This window comes from Palaemon carinicauda, chromosome 6 (genome assembly GCF_036898095.1).
Source record: "Palaemon carinicauda isolate YSFRI2023 chromosome 6, ASM3689809v2, whole genome shotgun sequence".
NCBI classification, from domain to species: domain Eukaryota; kingdom Metazoa; phylum Arthropoda; class Malacostraca; order Decapoda; family Palaemonidae; genus Palaemon; species Palaemon carinicauda.
This window is the reverse complement of record NC_090730.1, coordinates 166,730,341-166,750,308: the sequence shown is the minus strand read 5'-3', so window position 1 is coordinate 166,750,308 and position 19,968 is coordinate 166,730,341. Positions and strand designations below refer to the sequence as shown.

The 19,968-nt window shown below is 41.8% G+C and overlaps 1 protein-coding gene across 1 annotated transcript in view; it reads left to right on the top strand.

The window, feature by feature from the left end:
- Window positions 1-19,205, top strand: part of LOC137642799 (mitochondrial import inner membrane translocase subunit TIM50-C-like) — a 55,050-nt gene extending 35,845 nt beyond the window's left edge. The window contains exons 4-6 of the mRNA XM_068375663.1: window positions 376-507; window positions 17,112-17,232; window positions 18,204-19,205. Coding sequence (XP_068231764.1) covers window positions 376-507; window positions 17,112-17,232; window positions 18,204-18,403 — 453 coding nt within the window. The 3' untranslated portion in view covers window positions 18,404-19,205. The remainder of the gene's footprint in view (window positions 1-375; window positions 508-17,111; window positions 17,233-18,203) is intronic.
- Window positions 19,206-19,968: the final 763 nt, after the last annotated feature.

The following is a 19,968-nucleotide window of genomic DNA, read 5'->3' as shown; positions in this document are numbered from 1 at the left end:
AAGGACGCAAAGTATTCAAACGTTAAGGAACCAATAATATGTTTGAATAGTTATTTGTATTTTCCTAGTTAGACAAACCTGTGTGTTTTAAAGTTAAACTTCCCACCTCAACCACCCTTCTCAATCCAGAGCTGAAAATCAAAAGCAAAGAGCCTTTGACAGGAAAGTGGGTGGGGCTACTTGCCTGTGCTCACCACCTCCCATTAATTACAGTCCCTCATTAACAAATTCAATGGCCATTTCATCTGCTTAAGACATTACATATTTTGAAGGAAAAATACAACTTGCTTTTTATAATTTATTATATTCTTTTATTTCTTATGTTTTCTGTCAGTCAACTCATTTATATTACTAATTTTTTTATTCTTTTTTCAGACCGCTTTCCCAATCATTGATCATCTTGATCCAAACGGCCTCATTTGGTATCGACTTTACAAGGATACGACTAGATACGTAAACGGCAAGCACGTCAAAGATCTTAGCTGTCTTAATCGTGACCTCGAGAAGGTAGGTCTCTTTTCAAAATTTCATGCTTTTGTAAATAAAAGGATTAGTAATTTTATGACAACATTTTGGAGAAAATCAACCCATTTGAATAATTGACTGTTTCTTCAGTCTAAATTAGTTTGTGACTGTAAGGTATCATGTCAGATCTAGACATTAAGACTTCTAATTTATTCCAGTATACATACGTAACTGCGAAAGTTAAAATTCCGTGAATAACACTTCTAGAGGTCTATATCCTTATCACCCTTGGACTTCCTATATCCTTATGCAACCAAGAAAAACTGTGTATCTTTAAAAACATTATTCCAAATATAATGGTGTATCATATGACCTTTTGAGACCAAATTTTCAGCTAAATTTCAAGGGATCCTTTTATATTCCATGTACAATATTTGTTTGTGTGGGCACGGTTAAACTGCACTGCAAAAGGTTATACAGTACTAGGCTAGGTTATAACTATCAAAACATTAGTTTTTAATTCATACATTCAAGCACTGTAAAGTTAATAAAACCTTCAACTTAACATATATTTATAAACTTAAAAATTAGCCAAAACTCTAAGCAACAAGTAGTGAAATAATATGCATTCATTACTCACATATTAACCACTTATGCTTAGATCAAGTTGCCATCCACGAGCAGCAAGTATGTCAACAACTTGCGAATATTAAAAGTACCTGATATTATATTATTATATATGACCATTGAAATGTTTTTATTGATTTTTTTTATTTAGATTGCAATGCCCTTTTCATATTTTTTTCAGTATAAATAGTAGTGTATAATCTTGTTTTGTAAACATGACTTGAACTGAAAATGAAAAAATTTTGGAAATACTGAAACAAGTGGGTTGCAGTTTATATTTATCAATTTTCAATATTTAACTTAGCCGGTGATTATATAAGCTGCAACTCTGTTGCTCGACAGAAAACTCTACGTTAAAAATCCGCCAGCGATCGCTATGCAGGTAGGGGGTGTACTTCAACAGCGCCATCTGTCGTGCAGGTACTCAGTACTCAATGTAAACAAAGAACTCAATTTTCTCTCTGTCGGGCTACCGGCAAGACCTACTAATTCGCTGTTGCTAACTGGATTTGTTTTCACAACTATTGGTGAAGTACACTATTCTAGTTTTGAGCTTTCGCTATGCAGGTGTTTTATCTTCATCTCAAAACTTGAACTCATTTTGGATAGATTTAATTATGGTGAGAAAGAGAGTATGGACTTTCTTTCACTTTTAAATGGCCGACCCTTCCCTTAGACGGAAGTATGTTTAGGCTTTTAGTAATTATCTTATCACGTTATAGATTTTCCTCTATATATTTTATATCTCTCCGCCTTTATTAGGCCTGTTCGATTAACTTTCCATTTTTTATAAACATATTAAATAAATTTTAATGCTTTATTTATATAGACCTTTCCTGAGAGTAGGCGGTCCTAACTTGGAAACCGAAGTTAATCAACATTGAGCCCTTTATATCGTCTTTAGCTTTTAAAGGATTTAAAACTTTTTAAATGTAATATTTTATGCAAGAATTTCTTTGATAGTCTTCGTACTGTTTTCAAAGATGAACTAACGTTTAGTTTTTTATGCTACGCAGTTGTTGACGTTCAGGACGTTCAACATGCGCTCTATCGTTACGATAGAGAGAGAGTGTATCACGGTTTCACTTTGCAGTAAGAGTAAATCGATTCTGACGTTTTGTTCATTCTTTCTAAGCTTAAATGTTTTAAATTCTAATTTAAAGGAACTTTTTATTTGAAAAACCTTTCAGTTTTTTCCTTTAGTCAAATAACATGTTTTTTTGACGATATATAATTGGGCTCTTCTCTTAGGTGCGAAATCAAGAGAGAAAGAGAGAGAGAGATAGAGACGGAGGGAGAGAGAGGAGAGAAAACGTTCCGTTCAAGCGGGTAACGTTGTTCTCGTGTTACTCTCGTCCCTAGTCTCTGTACGGGGAGGAAGGATAAAACGTTTTTAGGTTTTTATTCTCGTCCCCAGGCTATGTGCGGTGAGAGATTGAAAACGTAGTTATATGAACTAGTGTTTAGTCTCTTTCCCAGCCACTGATTTTTCTTTTTATCTTAAAATATGTTTTCTGTTTTTTGCTGGTATTATGAGCTTGCATTATACGACTAATTTCGCAATTACTACCTTTTAATGAAGGGTAGAATTGCGTGTTTCAGGTAGAAATAAGTGCAAAACAGAAAATCGAAGTGATAAAGTGATATGCGCAAAGTGTTACAGTGTTGCGTCCGAGGCGCAAAGTGTTACAGTGTTGCGTCCGAGGGTTCGTCTGTTCGTGCCTGTCGTTCACCTAGTCCGGGACCTCTTGCAAGCTCCCAAGCCCAGGGGAGAAGTAATGTCAAATGACTTATGGGTTCGAGAGGCCTTGACCAACGAACAGACGTTTTCCCTCTATGGTATCGGGTGTTTCTTACCAAGATCTCCCCTACCATAAGACGAAAGAGACATTGTTTCTCCTCGCCATCCGTAGGCTTTTCGCATAAGAAACCTGTCACAAGGTTTCGAAGCCCTTAAGCGAAAGTCAGTCCTTTCAGGACAGGTCCAGCGTCCTGGTTACAGCCATTAGGACAGCTCTGACCCTATGCAGTCATCGGATAACTGCTCGCCGCCTAACAAAAGCGTAACACAGACTCCGAAAGTCTTTTTTTGTAGGCAAAGTATTGCGGTCACAGACGTTACCCTCGTCTATTACCACAACCATTTCCGTTGATCCTTAATGGGTTGTATGGCAAAACATGCAGTATATGCTTGCCTCCCTTTTGGAAGACTATTCTGCCGATTAGTCCGTTGAGTCTAGCCGTTTATCTCATCGATATCCTGGCTTTCAGCCAACCTAACGTTCCTTTGTGCTTACTGTTGACGTTGGCGTAGCTTAGTCACGTCAGTCAGGTTGTTTAGAACCACACTCGATGCGGTCTCGTGTGGTTTTTCAGCCGTATTTGGACGTTAGGCCACTGGCTGATGCTCCTGTTGACGTTCTAGACGTTCACTAACAATCGGAGTTGACTTGTTTTGACGCTGTGCGTCAACCTCTGCATTCTAGAGTTGTTTTGACTGCTCAGTCTAGGCAGTCAAAGCAGTCTCGAGTGGACGCTGTACGTCCTCACGCACCTGTTGTGGTTACAGTTCAGTTGTTGACAGTTCACAGACTGTCAAGCAGTTACATGACGTTGCGTTCTGGTCCGCTACTAATGCATCTGTGAGAGACTCAGCTTTTATCGGACAAGGTTCCTGTAGATGAGGAAGTTGCTGTTCTCCCTCCTACTGATATTCCCTTGAGGACTCTGTCAGATGGAGAGGAGCCTTAAGCTGCTTAGCCTCCTATGGACTTTAATTTAAATCATGATGATTTTTTTTAAGGATCTTCGTCCTGATCTTGTAACTGCTGCTCCTCGTTTGCCTAAACGTCAGAGCTTACACTAGGCCTAGCTACTTCGAAGCCGTTGTTTTTAAGCTAGTGCTCTCTCGCTCTCCTAGAGAGCGTTACGTTGGCTAGGCGACTGGTTTTTCACCAGGAGGAGTTTGGGGGATACAGCCTTTGCTTTCCCTTCTTTTAAACTGGTTTATAGAGCGAGAGTCTGATATGACACGAGAGAAGTTCTCGGCTTGGGAGTTCATGCCTCTGCCCAGATAGACTTCTCAATTCTGGTAGACTCTCCCTGGCGCCTAGCCAGGAGACGCTCCAAGTTGTTTACAGGTCAACTTCTCAGCTGTTGTCGAGCCTTTGAAGTTTTGCTGTACTATTATGTCACGCATAACAAGGCTTTCAGGGATGGTAAATGGTTCCGCCTCAGTCGCTAACCCCGTCTGTTGCCACACCTGCTCCCGTAGACCCTAAATGGGCTTTGCTGCAAGACATGCAGTCCAAGCTTGCGTCCTTGATAGAGGACTTAAATGCGGAGAAGAACCTTCTGGCCAACAACCTTCCAACCGGTCGGTTGTGCGCCCTGTTGACGCTGAGGTAACCTACTCGCATCTGCCAGTTGAGGTGGTTCCTCCACCGATGCGACCCAGTGTGGGTTGCCAGCCGCACGTTGACGTTAAGCGACGCTCGGAGGTGGTTGTTGACGTTCAGGACGTTCAACAACCAGCAGAGGTGACTTGTTGTGACGCAGTGCGTCAACCTCAGCAACCCGGTAGGGTGTTGACTGCACAACCCAGACGGTCTAGACAGTTTCGGGTTGACGCTGTGCTTCCTCGCGCACCCATGGTTGTTGACAGTTCACAGACTGTGCAGCAGTTCCATGATATTGCGTCCGGCTCCGTCACGCATCCACCAGTGCGACCGGATTCAGCGAGTCAGACGTTGCCCACTCTGTTGCCGTTTCCTCATCAGTTTCGGATGAGGAACCCTCTGATGAGGACGTTGCTGAACAAGACGATCAGCCCCCAGCCCTGCTATCCATCCAGAAGATGCTGAAGAAGGAACGCTGCTCAGTCAGGCTGTGGATGAGTCTGGTAGGGACGCTGTCATCCGTGGATCAATTTGTGTCACTAGGAAGACTACACCTCCGTCCTCTTCTATACCATCTAGCTTTTCACTGGAAAAAGGACAAGACGCTAGAAGCGGTCTCGATCCCGGTTTCCGAAAAGATAAAGTCTTGTCTGACTTGGTGAAAGGACTATATCAACCTAAGAGAGGGTCTTCCCCTGACTGTTCAGACTCCCAACCACGTTCTCTTCTCGGACGCATCGGACGTAGGCTGGGGTGCGACATTAGACGGTCGGGAATGCTCGGGAATATGGAACTCGAGTCAAAGGACAATGCATTTCAACTGCAAGGAGCTACTGGCAGTACGTCTGGCCTGGAAAAGCTTCAGGTCTCTCCTTCAAGGCAAAGTGGTGGAGGTGAACTCGGACAACACCACGGCTTTGGCGTACATCTCCAAGCAAGGAGGGACCTACTCTCTGACGTTGTACGAGATCGCAAGGGACCTCCTCACCTGGTCAAAAGGTCTAGACATATCACTAGTAACGAGGTTCATCCAAGGCAACTTGAATGTCATGGCAGATTGTCTCAGTCGGAAGGGACAAATAATTCCAACAGAATGGAACCTCCACAAGGATGTATGCAAGAGACTTTGGGCCACCTGGGGCCAGCCAACCATAGATCTCTTCGCAACCTCGATGACCAAGAGGCTCCCAATATTTTGCTCACCAATCCCGGACCCAGCAGCAGTTCATATAGATGCCTTTCTCCTAGATTGGTCACATCTAGATCTATATGCATTCCCTCCGTTCAAGATTGTCAACAAGGTACTGCAGAAGTTCGCCTCTCACGAAGGGACAAGGTTGACGCTAGTTGCTTCCCTCTGGCCCGCGAGAGAATGGTTCACCGAGGTACTTCGATGGCTAGTAGACGTTCCCAGAACACTTCCCCTAAGGGTGGACCTTCTACGTCAGCCACACGTTAAGAAGGTACACCAAGGCCTCCACGCTCTTCGTCTGACTGCCTTCAGACTATCGAAAGACTCTCGAGAGCTAGAGGTTTTTCGAAGGAGGCAGCCAGAGCGATTGCTGCAAGGAGAACATCCACCCTTAGAGTCTACCAATCGAAGTGGGAAATCTTCCGAAACTGGTGCAAGTCAGTATCCGTATCCTCGACCAGTACCTCTGTAACTCAAATAGCTGACTTCCTCTTATATCTGAGGAAAGAACGATCTCTTTCAGCTCCCACTATCAAGGGTTACAGAAGCATGTTGGCATCAGTCTTCCGTCACAGAGGCTTAGATCTTTCCAACAATAAAGATCTACAGGACCTCCTTAAGTCTTTTGAGACCACGAAGGAGCGTCGTTTGGTTACACCTGGTTGGAATTTAGACGTGGTACTAAGATTCCTTATGTCAGACAGGTTCGAACCGCTACAATCAGCCTCCCTGAAAGATCTCACCTTAAAGACACTTTTCCTGGTATGCTTAGCCACAGCTAAAAGAGTCAGTGAGATTCATGCCTTCAGCAAGAACATCGGATTCTCATCCGAAACGGCTACATGTTCTACAACTTGGTTTTCTAGCCAAAAACGAGCTGCCTTCTCGGCCTTGGCCAATATCGTTCGATATTCCAAACTTATCGTATGGTTGGAAATGAACTAGAAAGAGTCTTATGCCCTGTTAGAGCTCTTAAGTTCTTTTTAAAAAACGAACTAAACCTTTACGAGGCCAGTCTGAAGCTTTATGGTGTTCAGTTAAGAAACCATCTTTGCCTATGTCAAAGAATGCTTTATCCTATTTTATCAGACTGTTATACGAGAAGCTCATTCCCATCTGAATGAGGAAGACCAAGCTTTGCTGAAGGTAAGGACACACGAAGTTAGAGCTGTCGCAACTTCCGTGGCCTTTAAACAAAATAGATCTCTGCAAAGTATAATCGACGCAACCTATTGGAAAAGCAAGTCAGTGTTCGCGTCTTTTTATCTTAAGAATGTCCAGTCTCTTTACGAGAACTGCTACACTGGGACCATTCGTAGCAACGAGTGCAGTAGTGGGTGAGGGCTCAACCACTACAATTCCCTAATTCCATAACCTTTTTAATCTTTCTCTTGAAATGTTTTATTATTGTTTTTGGGTTGTCCGGAAGGCTAAGAAGCCTTTCACATCCTACTTGATTTGGCGGGTGGTCAAAGTCATTTCTTGAGAAGCGCCTAGATTAGAGGTTTTGATGAGGTCCTGTTGTATGGGTTGCAACCCTTGATACTTCAGCTCCTAGGGGTCGCTCAGCATCCTAAGAGGATCGCGAGGCTCCGTAAAGAAGACGTACTTAAAAAGGCAGAGTAATTGTTCAAGTCGACTTCCTTACCAGGTACTTATTTATTTTAAGTTTGTTATTTTGATAACTGCTAAAATGAAATAAAAAATCCTTAGCTCATAATAATGTAAACATTTATTGCTGGTCTCTACCCACCCCCCTGGGTGTGAATCAGCTTATATAATCACCGGCTAAGTTAAATATTGAAAAATGTTATTTTTATAATAAAATAAATTTTTGAATATACTTACCCGGTGATTATATATTAAAGGACCCTCCCTTCCTCCCCAATAGAGACGCAGTGGACCGAGGAGAAAATTGAGTTCTTTGTTTACATTGAGTACTGAGTACCTGCACGACAGATGGCGCTGTTGAAGTACACCCCCTACCTGCATAGCGATCGCTGGCGGATTTTTAACGTAGAGTTTTCTGTCGAGCAACAGAGTTGCAGCTTATATAATCACCGGGTAAGTATATTCAAAAATTTATTTTATTATAAAAATAACATATTTTTTCCTCAAACCTGTAAGAAGCTTTTGAAAAGGAATCTTCTCATGTTTGAAATTCATGTGAATTAGCCCAGTCATACTGATCATCGTCCATGTCTTTGACGACGTCATCAACATTCCCCTCCTTGATCTTCATGGACTTCATCTTAAGTTCCACTCTTAATATTTTTTAATTTCTCACTTCTTAAATATTTTAATTACATTTGCACTTTACCTGAGGGTATTTTTTTCGCTTACCGATATCAGTTTTGGATGTTGCTTTTGCATATACTGAAGAGTTTAGCAAATTTCACATTGTTTTTTTTATTCAATTGCATGTATAATCTGCAGTTTTAAATATTTAACTTAGCCGGTGAATATATAATAGCTGCAACTCTGCGGCTCGACAGACAACATACATAAAAAACTCGCGAGCGATCGCTATACAGGTTGCGGGTGTGCCCACCAGCGCCAACTGTCGGCCAGATACCACTCTCGGATGTAAACAAAACCTTCAATTCTTCTCTGTCGACGTTGACGACAAGACGTACTTTTACTCGCTGTAGAACCTGGAGTTTTCCCATCATATTTGGTGAAGTACTTTAATTTGGTTTGAGCTTTCGCAGTACAGGTGTTTTTCTTCAAAATAAACCCTTGAACTCTTTTTTGAATCGGATTATTTGTTGATGACTTAGATCGTTTTTTGGAATTTTCCCTTGACTAATTCAAAATGGCTGACCCTTCTCAAGTTCCCAATTTTAAATATTTAACTTAGCCGGTGAATATATAATAGCTGCAACTCTGTTGCTCGACAGACAAAAAACAGTAAAAACTCTCCAGCGATCGCTATACAGGTTGCGGGTGTGCCCACCAGCGCCAACTGTCGGCCAGATACCATACTCGATGTAAACAAAGACTCAATTTCTTCTCTGTCGACGTGTCGACAAGACGTACTTTACTCGCTGTTGAAACCTGGAGTTTTTCCCATCATATTTGGTGAAGTACTTTATTTTGGTTTAAGCTTTCGCAGTACAGGTGTTTTTTCTTCAAATAAATCCTTGAACTCTTTCTTTTGTATCGGATTAATTGTTGATGACTTAGATCGTTTTTTGGAATTTTCCCTTGACCAATTCAAAATGGCTGACCTTTCACAAGTTCCCAAGTTCAGAAAATGCAATGCTAGGGACTGTCATAGGCGTCTTCCAAAGACTTCTCTCGACCCTCACACTGTTTGTTCCAATTGTCGGGATAAAACCTGTCAATTGGAAGATCGGTGTGAGGAATGCGTGGGCCTTTCGGAATTCGATTTTATCGAATTTGAGAAGTATACACGCAGACTAGAGAGAGATAGGGTAAGGAGAAGTTCTTCTAGGTCGGTAGATTTTTCCTCTCCACATGCCCCTCAACCTAATCCTTCCCCTTTAGTGGTTGTTCCTAACCCCCCTCCTAGCACTCAGGAACCATCGATGGCAGACATGATGCGTGCTATCCATGCCTTGGGGGAGAGAGTTGAGTCCCTTGCAAGTGACCGCAATCAACTCTTAGCAGACGTTAAGGAACTAAAGTGCCAAAGTGCCGCGGGAAGTGTTAAAGTGCCTAGTGTTTCTCAAAGTGTTGTGAACAGTGTTGCGCTTGAGGGTTCGTCTGTTCGTGCCTGTCGTCCTCCTAGTCCGGGACCTCTTGCAAGCTCCCAAGCCCAGGGGAGAAGCAATGTCGTACGACTCATGGGTTCGAGAGGCCTTGATCAGCGAACAGACGTTCCCTCCATGGTATCAGGCGTATCTCCCCAAGATCGCCCCTACCAACGTAAGACGAGAGAGCCCGTTTTTACCTCGTCGTCCGAAGGTGTTTCTCGTAAGAAACCTTGGACCAAGGTCTCACGACCTTTGAAACGTAAGTCGGTCCCTTCAGGACAAGTCCAACGTCCCGGTTGTAGCCACTGGGTCAGTTCGGACTCGTTGCCGTCTTCTGATGACTGCTCACCACCTAAGAGAGGCAAAGCGGTGCCGCCTCAGTCGCTCACCCCGTCTGTTGCCGCACCTGCTGCCGTAGACCCTAAATGGGTGATGCTGCAGGACATGCAGTCCAAGCTTGGGTCCTTGATGGAGGACTTTAATGCGGAGAAGGTTGCTGCTGAACCTTCTGGCCAACAACCATCCAAGTGGTCTGTTGTGCGTCCTGTTGACGCTGAGGTTACTTTCTCGCGTCTACCAGTTGGGGTTGTACCTCCACCGATGCGACCCAGTGTGGGTTGCCAGCCGCATGTTGACGTTAGGCGACGCAAGGAGGTGGGTGTTGACGTTCAGGACGTTCAGCAACCATCAGAGGTGACTTGTTTTGACGCGGTGCGTCAACCTCCGCAACCCGGTATGGTGTTGACTGCACAACCCAGACGGTCTAAACAGTCTCGGGTGGACGCTGTGCGTCCTCGCGCACCCATGGTTGTTGACAGTTCACAGACTGTGCAGCAGTTCCATGACGCTGCGTCCGGCTCCGTCACGCATGCACCAGTGCGACCGGACTCAGCGAGCCAAACGTTGCCCACTCCTTTGCCGTTTCCTCATCAGTTTTCGGATGAGGAACTATCAGATGAGGACGTTGCTGAACCACAAGAGGATCAACCTTCAGAACTTGACGAGCCTAAGGCAACTCAACCATCATTGGACTTTAGAAAAGTCATGACTGTATTTAAGGAGTTGTTCCCTGACCACTTTGTTTCTGTGGCTCCTCGTTCGCCGCCGTCAGAGTTTGTATTAGGAGTGCCTGCTACCGCACCTGCCTTTACTAAACTCGTTCTCTCTCGCTCATCCAAGAGAGCTTTGCGGCTGTTGGGAGATTGGTTAGAGACTAAGAAGAGTTTAGGAAAGACAGCATTTGCCTTTCCCCCATCTAAACTCTCGTCTAGATCGAGCGTCTGGTATGCTACGGGAGAAGTTCTCGGCTTGGGAGTTCCTGCCTCTGCCCAGGGCGACTTCTCAAGTCTTGTAGACTCTCCCCGCCGCCTTGCCATGAGACGCTCGAGGATTTGTTGGTCACCATCGGACCTGGACCACCTTCTCAAAGGTATATTTAGGGCTTTCGAAGTCTTTAACTTCCTAGACTGGTGCTTAGGAGCCCTGAGCAGGAAAATCTCTTCTGCAGATAAGGATGTTTCCTTGCTCATTATGTCCTGCATGGACAAGGCCGTCCGTGAGGGGTCCAACGAGCTAGCCGCCTCTTTCACATCCGGAGTCCTGAAGAAGCGTGAGTCTCTATGTTCTTTCCTGTCTGCTGGAGTGACGCCATGCCAAAGATCTGAGCTTCTCTTTGCTCCCCTTTCCAAGTGCCTGTTTCCTGAAGTCTTGGTAAAGGAAATTGCCTTATCTTTAGTTCAGAAGGACACCCACGATCTAGTTGCGTCCTCGGCTCGCAAAGCTCCCCCTTTGCCTACATTGTCTTCTAGACCGAGGATAGACACTCCAGCGTCTCGCTTTATTCCGCCCTTTCGTGGCAGAGCCTCCAGCAGAGGAGGTGCTCGTGCCGAAGGGAAGCGAGGGAAGAGGAAAGGATCCAAGTCCTCTAAGGGCAGAGTCTGACTGCCCGCAACTTCAGACAGCAGTAGGAGCCAGACTCAAGAACTTCTGGCAAGCCTGGGAGAAGAGAGGCGCAGATCTACAATCTGTGAAGTTACTCAGAGAGGGGTACAAAATCCCTTTTGTACGCAAACCCCCTCTAGCGACGTCCCCCATCGATCTCTCTCCCAGGTACAGAGAGGAAGTAAAGAGACAAGCCCTGAAACTGGAAGTGTCTCTTTTGCTAGAGAAGGGAGCGGTGGTCAAAGTCTCGGACCTTCAATCACCGGGGTTTTACAACCGTCTCTTCCTAGTATCAAAGAAGACAGGAGGTTGGAGACCGGTGCTAGACGTCAGTGCTCTGAATGTCTTTGTCACAAAGACGAAGTTTTCCATGGAGACCACAAAGTCAGTCTTAGCAGCAGTCAGAAAGGAAGACTGGATGGTCTCGCTAGACCTAAGGGACGCCTACTTCCACATCCCCATTCACTCAGACTCCCAACCTTTTCTGAGATTCGTCTTCGAAGATGTGGTTTACCAGTTTCGGGCCCTGTGCTTTGGCCTAAGCACAGCTCCTCTCGTTTTTACGAGGCTGATGAGGAATGTGGCCAAATTCCTCCACTTATCGGACATCCGAGCCTCCCTTTATTTGGACGACTGGCTTCTCAGAGCCTCTTCCAGTCATCGCTGTCTGAAGGATCTCAATTGGACTCTAGATCTGACCAAGGAATTGGGACTCCTAGTCAACTTGGAAAAGTCACAGCTGGTCCCATCCCAAACTATTCTGTATTTAGGGATGGAGATTCACAGTCAAGTTTTTCGGGCTTTTCCGTCGGCCCCCAGAATAGATCAAGCCCTGCTCGTCATCCAGAAGATGTTGAAGAAAGAACGCTGCTCAGTCAGGCTGTGGATGAGTCTGGTAGGGACGCTGTCATCCCTGGAGCAATTTGTCTCGCTAGGAAGGCTACACCTCCGACCTCTACAATTCCATCTAGCTTTTCACTGGAAAAAGGACAAGACGCTAGAGGCGGTCTCGATCCCGATTTCCGAAAAGATAAAGACTTGTCTGACTTGGTGGAAAGACAATATCAGTTTACGAGAGGGTCTTCCCCTAGCAGTTCAGAAACCCAACCACGTTCTCTTCTCAGACGCATCGGACTTGGGCTGGGGCGCGACGCTGGACGGTCAGGAATGCTCAGGTCTGTGGAACCCGAGTCAGAGGAGCATGCATATCAACTGCAAGGAGCTTTTGGCAGTTCACCTGGCCTTGAGAAGCTTCGAGAGTCTCCTTCGAGGCAAGGTGGTGGAGATCAACTCGGACAACACCACGGCCTTGGCGTACATTTCCAAACGGAGGTACCCACTCACTGACTCTGTACGAGATCGCAAGGGACCTGCTCATCTGGTCAAAAGATCGAGGCATCTCCCTAGTAACGAGGTTCATCCAGGGCGACTTGAACGTCCTAGCAGATTGTCTCAGTCGGAAAGGTCAAGTAATTCCAACCGAATGGACCCTCCACAAGGATGTGTGCAAGAGACTTTGGGCGACTTGGGGTCAACCCACCATAGATCTCTTTGCAACCTCGCTGACCAAGAGGCTTCCAATCTATTGCTCTCCAGTCCCAGACCCAGCAGCAATACATATAGATGCCTTCCTCCTAGATTGGTCACACCTAGATCTGTACGCATTCCCACCATTCAAGATTGTCAACAAGGTACTGCAGAAATTCGCCTCTCACGAAGGGACAAGGTTGACGTTAGTTGCTCCCCTCTGGCCCGCGAGAGAATGGTTCACCGAGGTACTTCGATGGCTGGTAGACTTTCCCAGAAGTCTTCCTCTAAGAGTAGACCTTTTACGTCAGCCACACGTAAAGAAGGTACACCAAAGCCTCCACGCTCTTCGTCTGACTGCCTTCAGACTATCGAAAGACTCTCGAGAGCTAGAGGCTTTTCGAAGGAGGCAGCCAGTGCGATTGCTAGAGCGAGGAGAGCGTCTACCATTAGAGTTTACCAATCGAAGTGGGAAGTCTTCCGAGACTGGTGCAAGTCAGTTTCCGTATCCTCGTCCAGTACCTCTGTAGCCCAAATAGCTGATTTTCTCTTATACCTGAGAAAAGTTCGCTCCCTTTCAGCTCCTACGATCAAGGGCTACAGAAGCATGTTGGCCTCGGTCTTCCGGCATAGAGGCTTAGATCTTTCCAACAATAAAGATCTGCAAGACCTCCTTAAGTCTTTTGAGACCTCTAAGGAACGTCGTTTGGCTACACCTGGGTGGAATTTAGACGTGGTCCTAAGATTCCTCATGTCAGACAGGTTTGAGCCTTTACATTCAGCCTCCCTGAAAGATCTCACTCTTAAGACTCTTTTCCTGGTATGCTTGGCCTCGGCTAAAAGAGTCAGTGAGCTTCATGCCTTCAGCAAGAACATCGGGTTTTCGTCAGAAAAAGCTACTTGTTCTCTGCAGCTTGGTTTCCTAGCCAAGAATGAGCTACCTTCTCGTCCTTGGCCTAAATCTTTCGATATTCCTAGCTTATCGGAGATCGTAGGCAATGAACTAGAAAGAGTATTATGCCCTGTTAGAGCTCTTAAGTTCTACTTAACTCGTACTAAACCTTTACGAGGCAAATCTGAAGCGTTATGGTGTTCGGTTAAGAAACCATCCTTACCTATGTCAAAGAATGCTTTGTCTTATTTTATCAGATTGTTAATACGAGAAGCTCATTCACACTTGAGTGAGGAAGACCGATCTTTGCTTAAGGTTAAGACGCACGAGGTTAGAGCTGTAGCAACTTCCGTGGCCTTTAAGCAAAATAGATCTCTGCAAAGTATCATGGACGCAACCTATTGGAGAAGCAAGTCAGTGTTCGCGTCATTTTACTTGAAAGATGTCCAGACTCTTTACGAGAACTGCTACACACTGGGACCATTCGTAGCAGCGAGTGCAGTAGTGGGTGAGGGCTCAACCACTACAATTCCCTAATTCCATATCCTTTTAATCTGTCTCTTGAAATGTTTTTAATGTTGTTTTTATGGGTTGTTCGGAAGGCTAAGAAGCCTTTCGCATCCTGGTTGATTTGGCGGGTGGTCAAAGTCATTTCTTGAGAGCGCCCAGATTAGGGGTTTGATGAGGTCCTGTTGTATGGGTTGCAGCCCTTGATACTTCAGCTCCTGGGAGTGTGTCAGCATCCTAAGAGGATCGCTGGGCTCCGTAAGGAAGACAGACTTACAAGGCAGAGTAATCGTCTAAGTCGACTTCCTTACCAGGTACCTATTTATTTTGGTTTTGTTATATTGATAACTTCCAAAATGAAATAAAAACTCTTAGCTTATACGATGTAAACATATTTAACTCTGGTCTCTACCCACCTCCTTGGGTGTGAATCAGCTATTATATATTCACCGGCTAAGTTAAATATTTAAAAATGATATTTTAATTATAAAATAAATTTTTGAATATACTTACCCGGTGAATATATAAATTAAACGACCCTCCCTTCCTCCCCAATAGAGACGCAGTGGGACGAGAAGAATTGAAGGTTTTGTTTACATCCGAGAGTGGTATCTGGCCGACAGTTGGCGCTGGTGGGCACACCCGCAACCTGTATAGCGATCGCTCGCGAGTTTTTTATGTATGTTGTCTGTCGAGCCGCAGAGTTGCAGCTATTATATATTCACCGGGTAAGTATATTCAAAAATTTATTTTATAATTAAAATATCATCTTAAACTTAGCTGTAAGCTTTTTTCATTATGGTAAAGAAAGTAGTATACATTTATTATAGTCAAGTAATAAAACTTATCATTGATTATTAAATTGAAGGACCTGAAAACTGTTATGCTGCTTTTAATGACTGTATTACTATACAGTAGAATCATTGCAAGACAGTCGTGTTTAGCAAATAGCTATTGGCCACGGTCATTCCTTGATTTTATAGTTTTTCGTTGGGTGGTTTTAGTTTGAAGATAGATATTAAACAACCTATTTGTGTTTTATTACTGAAAAACAAAACCTCTTTTGTTTATAGTTACTAAACCCATCAAATATTGCCAACTTGTGGATATTCGAAAGTAGCATTTGTCATCTGATATGACTACTTTTGATGGTGTTTTGAAAATACTTTAATAAGAGATATTTATTTTATATTTGTTTTCACTGTTCATATTCTTAGATGAGCAGAGCAGCCTATGAAAGATGAGCTTGACGAGAAGATCAATATCTTTGCTTTAGTGGTTGTGATTGACAATTTAAAGCCTGATATTTCTCAGTTGTAAATATTTTTAATTAAACCCCTAAATGATGTTTGTTAATTGAAGCTTAGTCTAATCTGTGGAAAAAGGAACTCATGACACGGGAGATATACTGTATTGAAATTTCTTAAGGGTTCCCTAATGAGATCAGGTGATATGCGAGTACTATATAAATATGGTTATTGGCACAAAATCTGCTAACTGTACACATTGGTGACATGGTGAAGTGTAGGCCAGCTGGAATGGTATTTGGGGAGAAAGCACAGACTGATACTGCGATTGTAGAAGAAAGTCCTAAATAATTAGTCGTGAATTTGTGGGCTTATCTGCTAATAATCAAATACTCAAGTGTTAACGGGTGATTGTACTAGAGTAACATTCTGTAACCTTTTTAGAATTCTAACTAAACTTATATAATTGTTGAACTTTATGTATGAAATGGGATTTGTAAATTTTACTTGTCTTTCTTTAAAAAATAAAAAAAAAAATTAGAGAAAGCTATGACTTTTACATCCATATTCATTTAATTGAAAAAATTAGAAATTCTACATAATGTTTGGTGAAAATAGTCTTGGATAAATGGCAGCAGCTTCTGTTGTAGATATTTACAGTGAACCCTCGCTACTTCGCGGTTCGACCATCGCGGATTCACCGCTTCGCGGATTTTTTCCATAACCCATATATATACAGTAATATATATATATATGTATGCATGTATTTATGTATATATGTAGGAATGTATATGTGTATACATATAAATATATATATATATACACACACACACACACACACACATATATATATATATATATATATATATATATATATATATATATATATATATAAATATATATATATATATATATCTCTAAAGTAGGAAGATGTGATGTAGTTCTAAGGGAAAAGTATGGGAAATATGTCTGGGTAATAAGCAAAGCTCTACCTCCAGTTTGTTTCTACATTATGATCAGAGATAAATGTAAACAAAACATTGGTTGCCATTTTTTATCGTGCTTTTTAGCATGTTTAGGAAATGCATGATATAAAATCACCTTTAATATTTGTGCCTGTTTTAGTTTAGGGTACTGTAGTACATGCATTAAGTGTTCTGTACATTAAAGGGTAGTTTGTTAACAGTACTACGTACAAGGGAAGGTTTTAAAAGTCTGAATATACATGTTGAATAAATAGGTAAATATGGTGTCACTACTTCGCGGATTTTCACCTATCGCGGCCGCGACTGGAACCTATCTACCGCGATAAACGAGGGTTCACTTGCTTAATCCCAATTGAGGGGAAGCATGTTCTTAATCTTTTTCCTTATATTTTTTATAATTTTTGTCTTATATAAATTTAAGGTTATATATAATTTATCAAATTGCAATTAATTTAATTTACCATTCCATGCACCCAACCACTCAAATTATTCCATTTAGAATATTTTCTTGTGCCATTATCAAACATTTTATAAGGTAGAATCAAGTATGTTACTGCTTTATTCAACGACATTGTATTACTGATTTTTTTTTTTTTAATACTCAAAACAGGTGATATGTATTGACTGGGATGTTGATGCTGTTTCAAGCCCCCGTAATCATCTAAAAGTGAAGAGATGGGATGGCAATATGAATGACCAAACACTTGTGGAGCTTGGATTGATGCTCAGAAGTAAGTTTACTGCACTGTAATTGTTCCGTGGCCACTTTTCTCTTAGTAAGGGTAGAAGGGACTCTTTAGCTATGGTAAGCAGCTCCTCTAGAAGGACACTCCAAAATCAAACCGTGCCATAGCCTCTTTACCATGGTCTTCCGCTGTCTTGGGAAAGAAAAAAAAAATTCAGTTTCCTTTCCTATCTGGGCTATTTTCCGTGTTGGAGCCCCTGGGCTTATAGCATCCTGCTTTACCAATAGGGTTGTAGTTTGTCAACCTAACTTCTTTTTCAAGGGATGTTTTCAATTCCTTCTTGGAAGGATTTAACCGAACCCATTTTTCAATGAGTATTTTCAACTTGAGACCATGTGTGTAATAGACTGAATAGGAAACAGCAACCCTATTAGAATTATGTAAAAGATGTAGACTAAATCATGCAAATGTTGTGGAATACAAAACTTTGACTTCTTTAATAATTTTGTGTCCATGTAATTTTCATTTCTAAATTAGTATTTGTATGCTTATGAAAAGGCTCTCCCTTGGTCACATCCCTCTATTCTATGTTAACGTTATTGCTGTCAGGATGTATACTGTATAGAGTATAAACAGTAACAAAAATGTTCGAAATATGGTGTGTTTATTGATGCAGACACTTGGAAGTAGAGGTAAAGCTTATTTACCCAAGTGGCAGCACACATTTTTTTGATAAAATGCTTTATTCTCTAATCCCACATATCTTTATTAGTATTTTGTAGAGTTTTCTTTTATGTCAGGATTTTTGTACTTGATATGCACTTCATACTTTTTTTCATTTTAATAGTTTAAGACCCTTTTTAATCTTTTAGTTTCATCGCTTATTTATTTACAGTTGTTTAAAGTATTTTTTACTGTATTTTGAATATTTTGTTATGTAGTTTCCCTCTGTAAACTGTTCATGTATTTATTTTGCCTCATAAGTTATTAAATATTGTATAAAACTCTCTTTACAGCAATTGCTGAATCCGAAGTCAGTGACGTTAGAGAGGTAATTGATTATTACCGCACATTCGATGACCCTTTGGCAGCATTTCGAGAAAACCAGCGGCTCGCACAAGAACAAGAATTAGCCGTTAAACAGAGGGTTGAAGAAGAGCATCAGCAGAAGAAATTCACAAGCTCCATCATCTCGTCCTTTTTCCGAAGAAACTAACGCCAGTGCAGTGTCTCACACCTTCGAAACAGGATCTCTTGTGATTTTCATACTGTTTGATGTGGCCGCTTCTAATCTTGTCTTAAGATTGAAAGGAATTAGCTAAACATTCTATTCAATTTTTTTCTCCATTCAGGTAATTTTTTCATCTTTTGCTGTTCAGAATTTTTCAATGACTTTCTTTACTTTTTGTGGTGTTTACCATTCAATGGTACCTGTACATCAACGTTATGCTTATCTTAGAGAAGTATTGATAAAAAGATTTGTAATATGAATAATCTTGAATAATTCTTTACCTAAACAACCTTTAGTATTGGTTGTTCATTGTGAATTTTTAAGAAATTCATAGCAACATCCAATAGTGGCAATAAGTATCATCATCATTCAACTTGTTGCAAAGGAAACATTTTACGGTGGCGAATGCTTGTGGAATAGATATAAATTGGGATGAAATTGATGTAAATATAATTGAACTTTTTTTCTTTATTAAAGTTACCCTATAGAATTTGATGTATCACAAGATTTTTTCCATTGTGACAGATTTTATAGTTTGTAACTAATTGATTGGATATTTTTTTACAATGAAATGTAATTTGAATTGCTATTGCTATGAATAGCTCAGCCCTCTTATTTATTTATCACCATCTGGAGCTGAATGAACATATTATTTACAATAGATTTTTTTTTTACACATTTTCTAAGGTCAATGCGGAGGACTTAGGCACACATATTTTCTCCTTGTGTCCCTCTGTATTTTCCTTACAAGTTTTCCACTCTTTGTAAATAAATTGTTATTTAGTTACTTTTCTTTAATTAACCTTTCTTGTAGTATTGAAACAATGTAAATACATAGAAGGGCTTTCACTAGAATAAACTTACAGTTTTGAACTTTTTATATTCCTTGCTAAACAAAAGGTTCCATAATTTAAGGGTTTAGATGTGTGTTTGATTAAGATTTCAGGTGTCAAACAATGGAGACATAATAGATTGTGAAAATAAATGTTTTCATTCATTATTGACAGGGAACTCAATTTTTATGTATCTCTATTGATAGGTTCAGTGCAAACATGCTGTTTGTGGTTAAAGTATATCACTGGAGAAAACCAATTGGATACATAAGCAAAATCTCCCTGGCCCCATGACTCGACCCCGTTTTTGGTGTTTTTAGGGGGTTCATGAATGATACAAGGAACGAATTAGTGATGATAAGGTAGGTATCTCCTGACAACACAGGAATGGAAGACCTAATAAAGTTAATGGCATTAAGCTAGGCAATTCAAGGCAGATATATCTTAAGTGGTCGCGAAATGCTAGACTGTGGATTTCTTAAAATTCAATAATTTGTTATACAGTAATTGCCAAATGTAGTAGCCAGTGGCCTTGACCATCCAGTTTCCTGAAGGTTATACTGCACTTATGAAACAAAGAGGAGTTTAAGGAGGAAAAGACAAACCTGTGAGTAGTACTTCTAAATGAAGCACGTGTCGTGCAACTCTTCTGGATCAGAAGAATTGAGACCTGGTCGTGTGTTATCCGCCTTGAAAAAGATTCCAAATACAGTATCT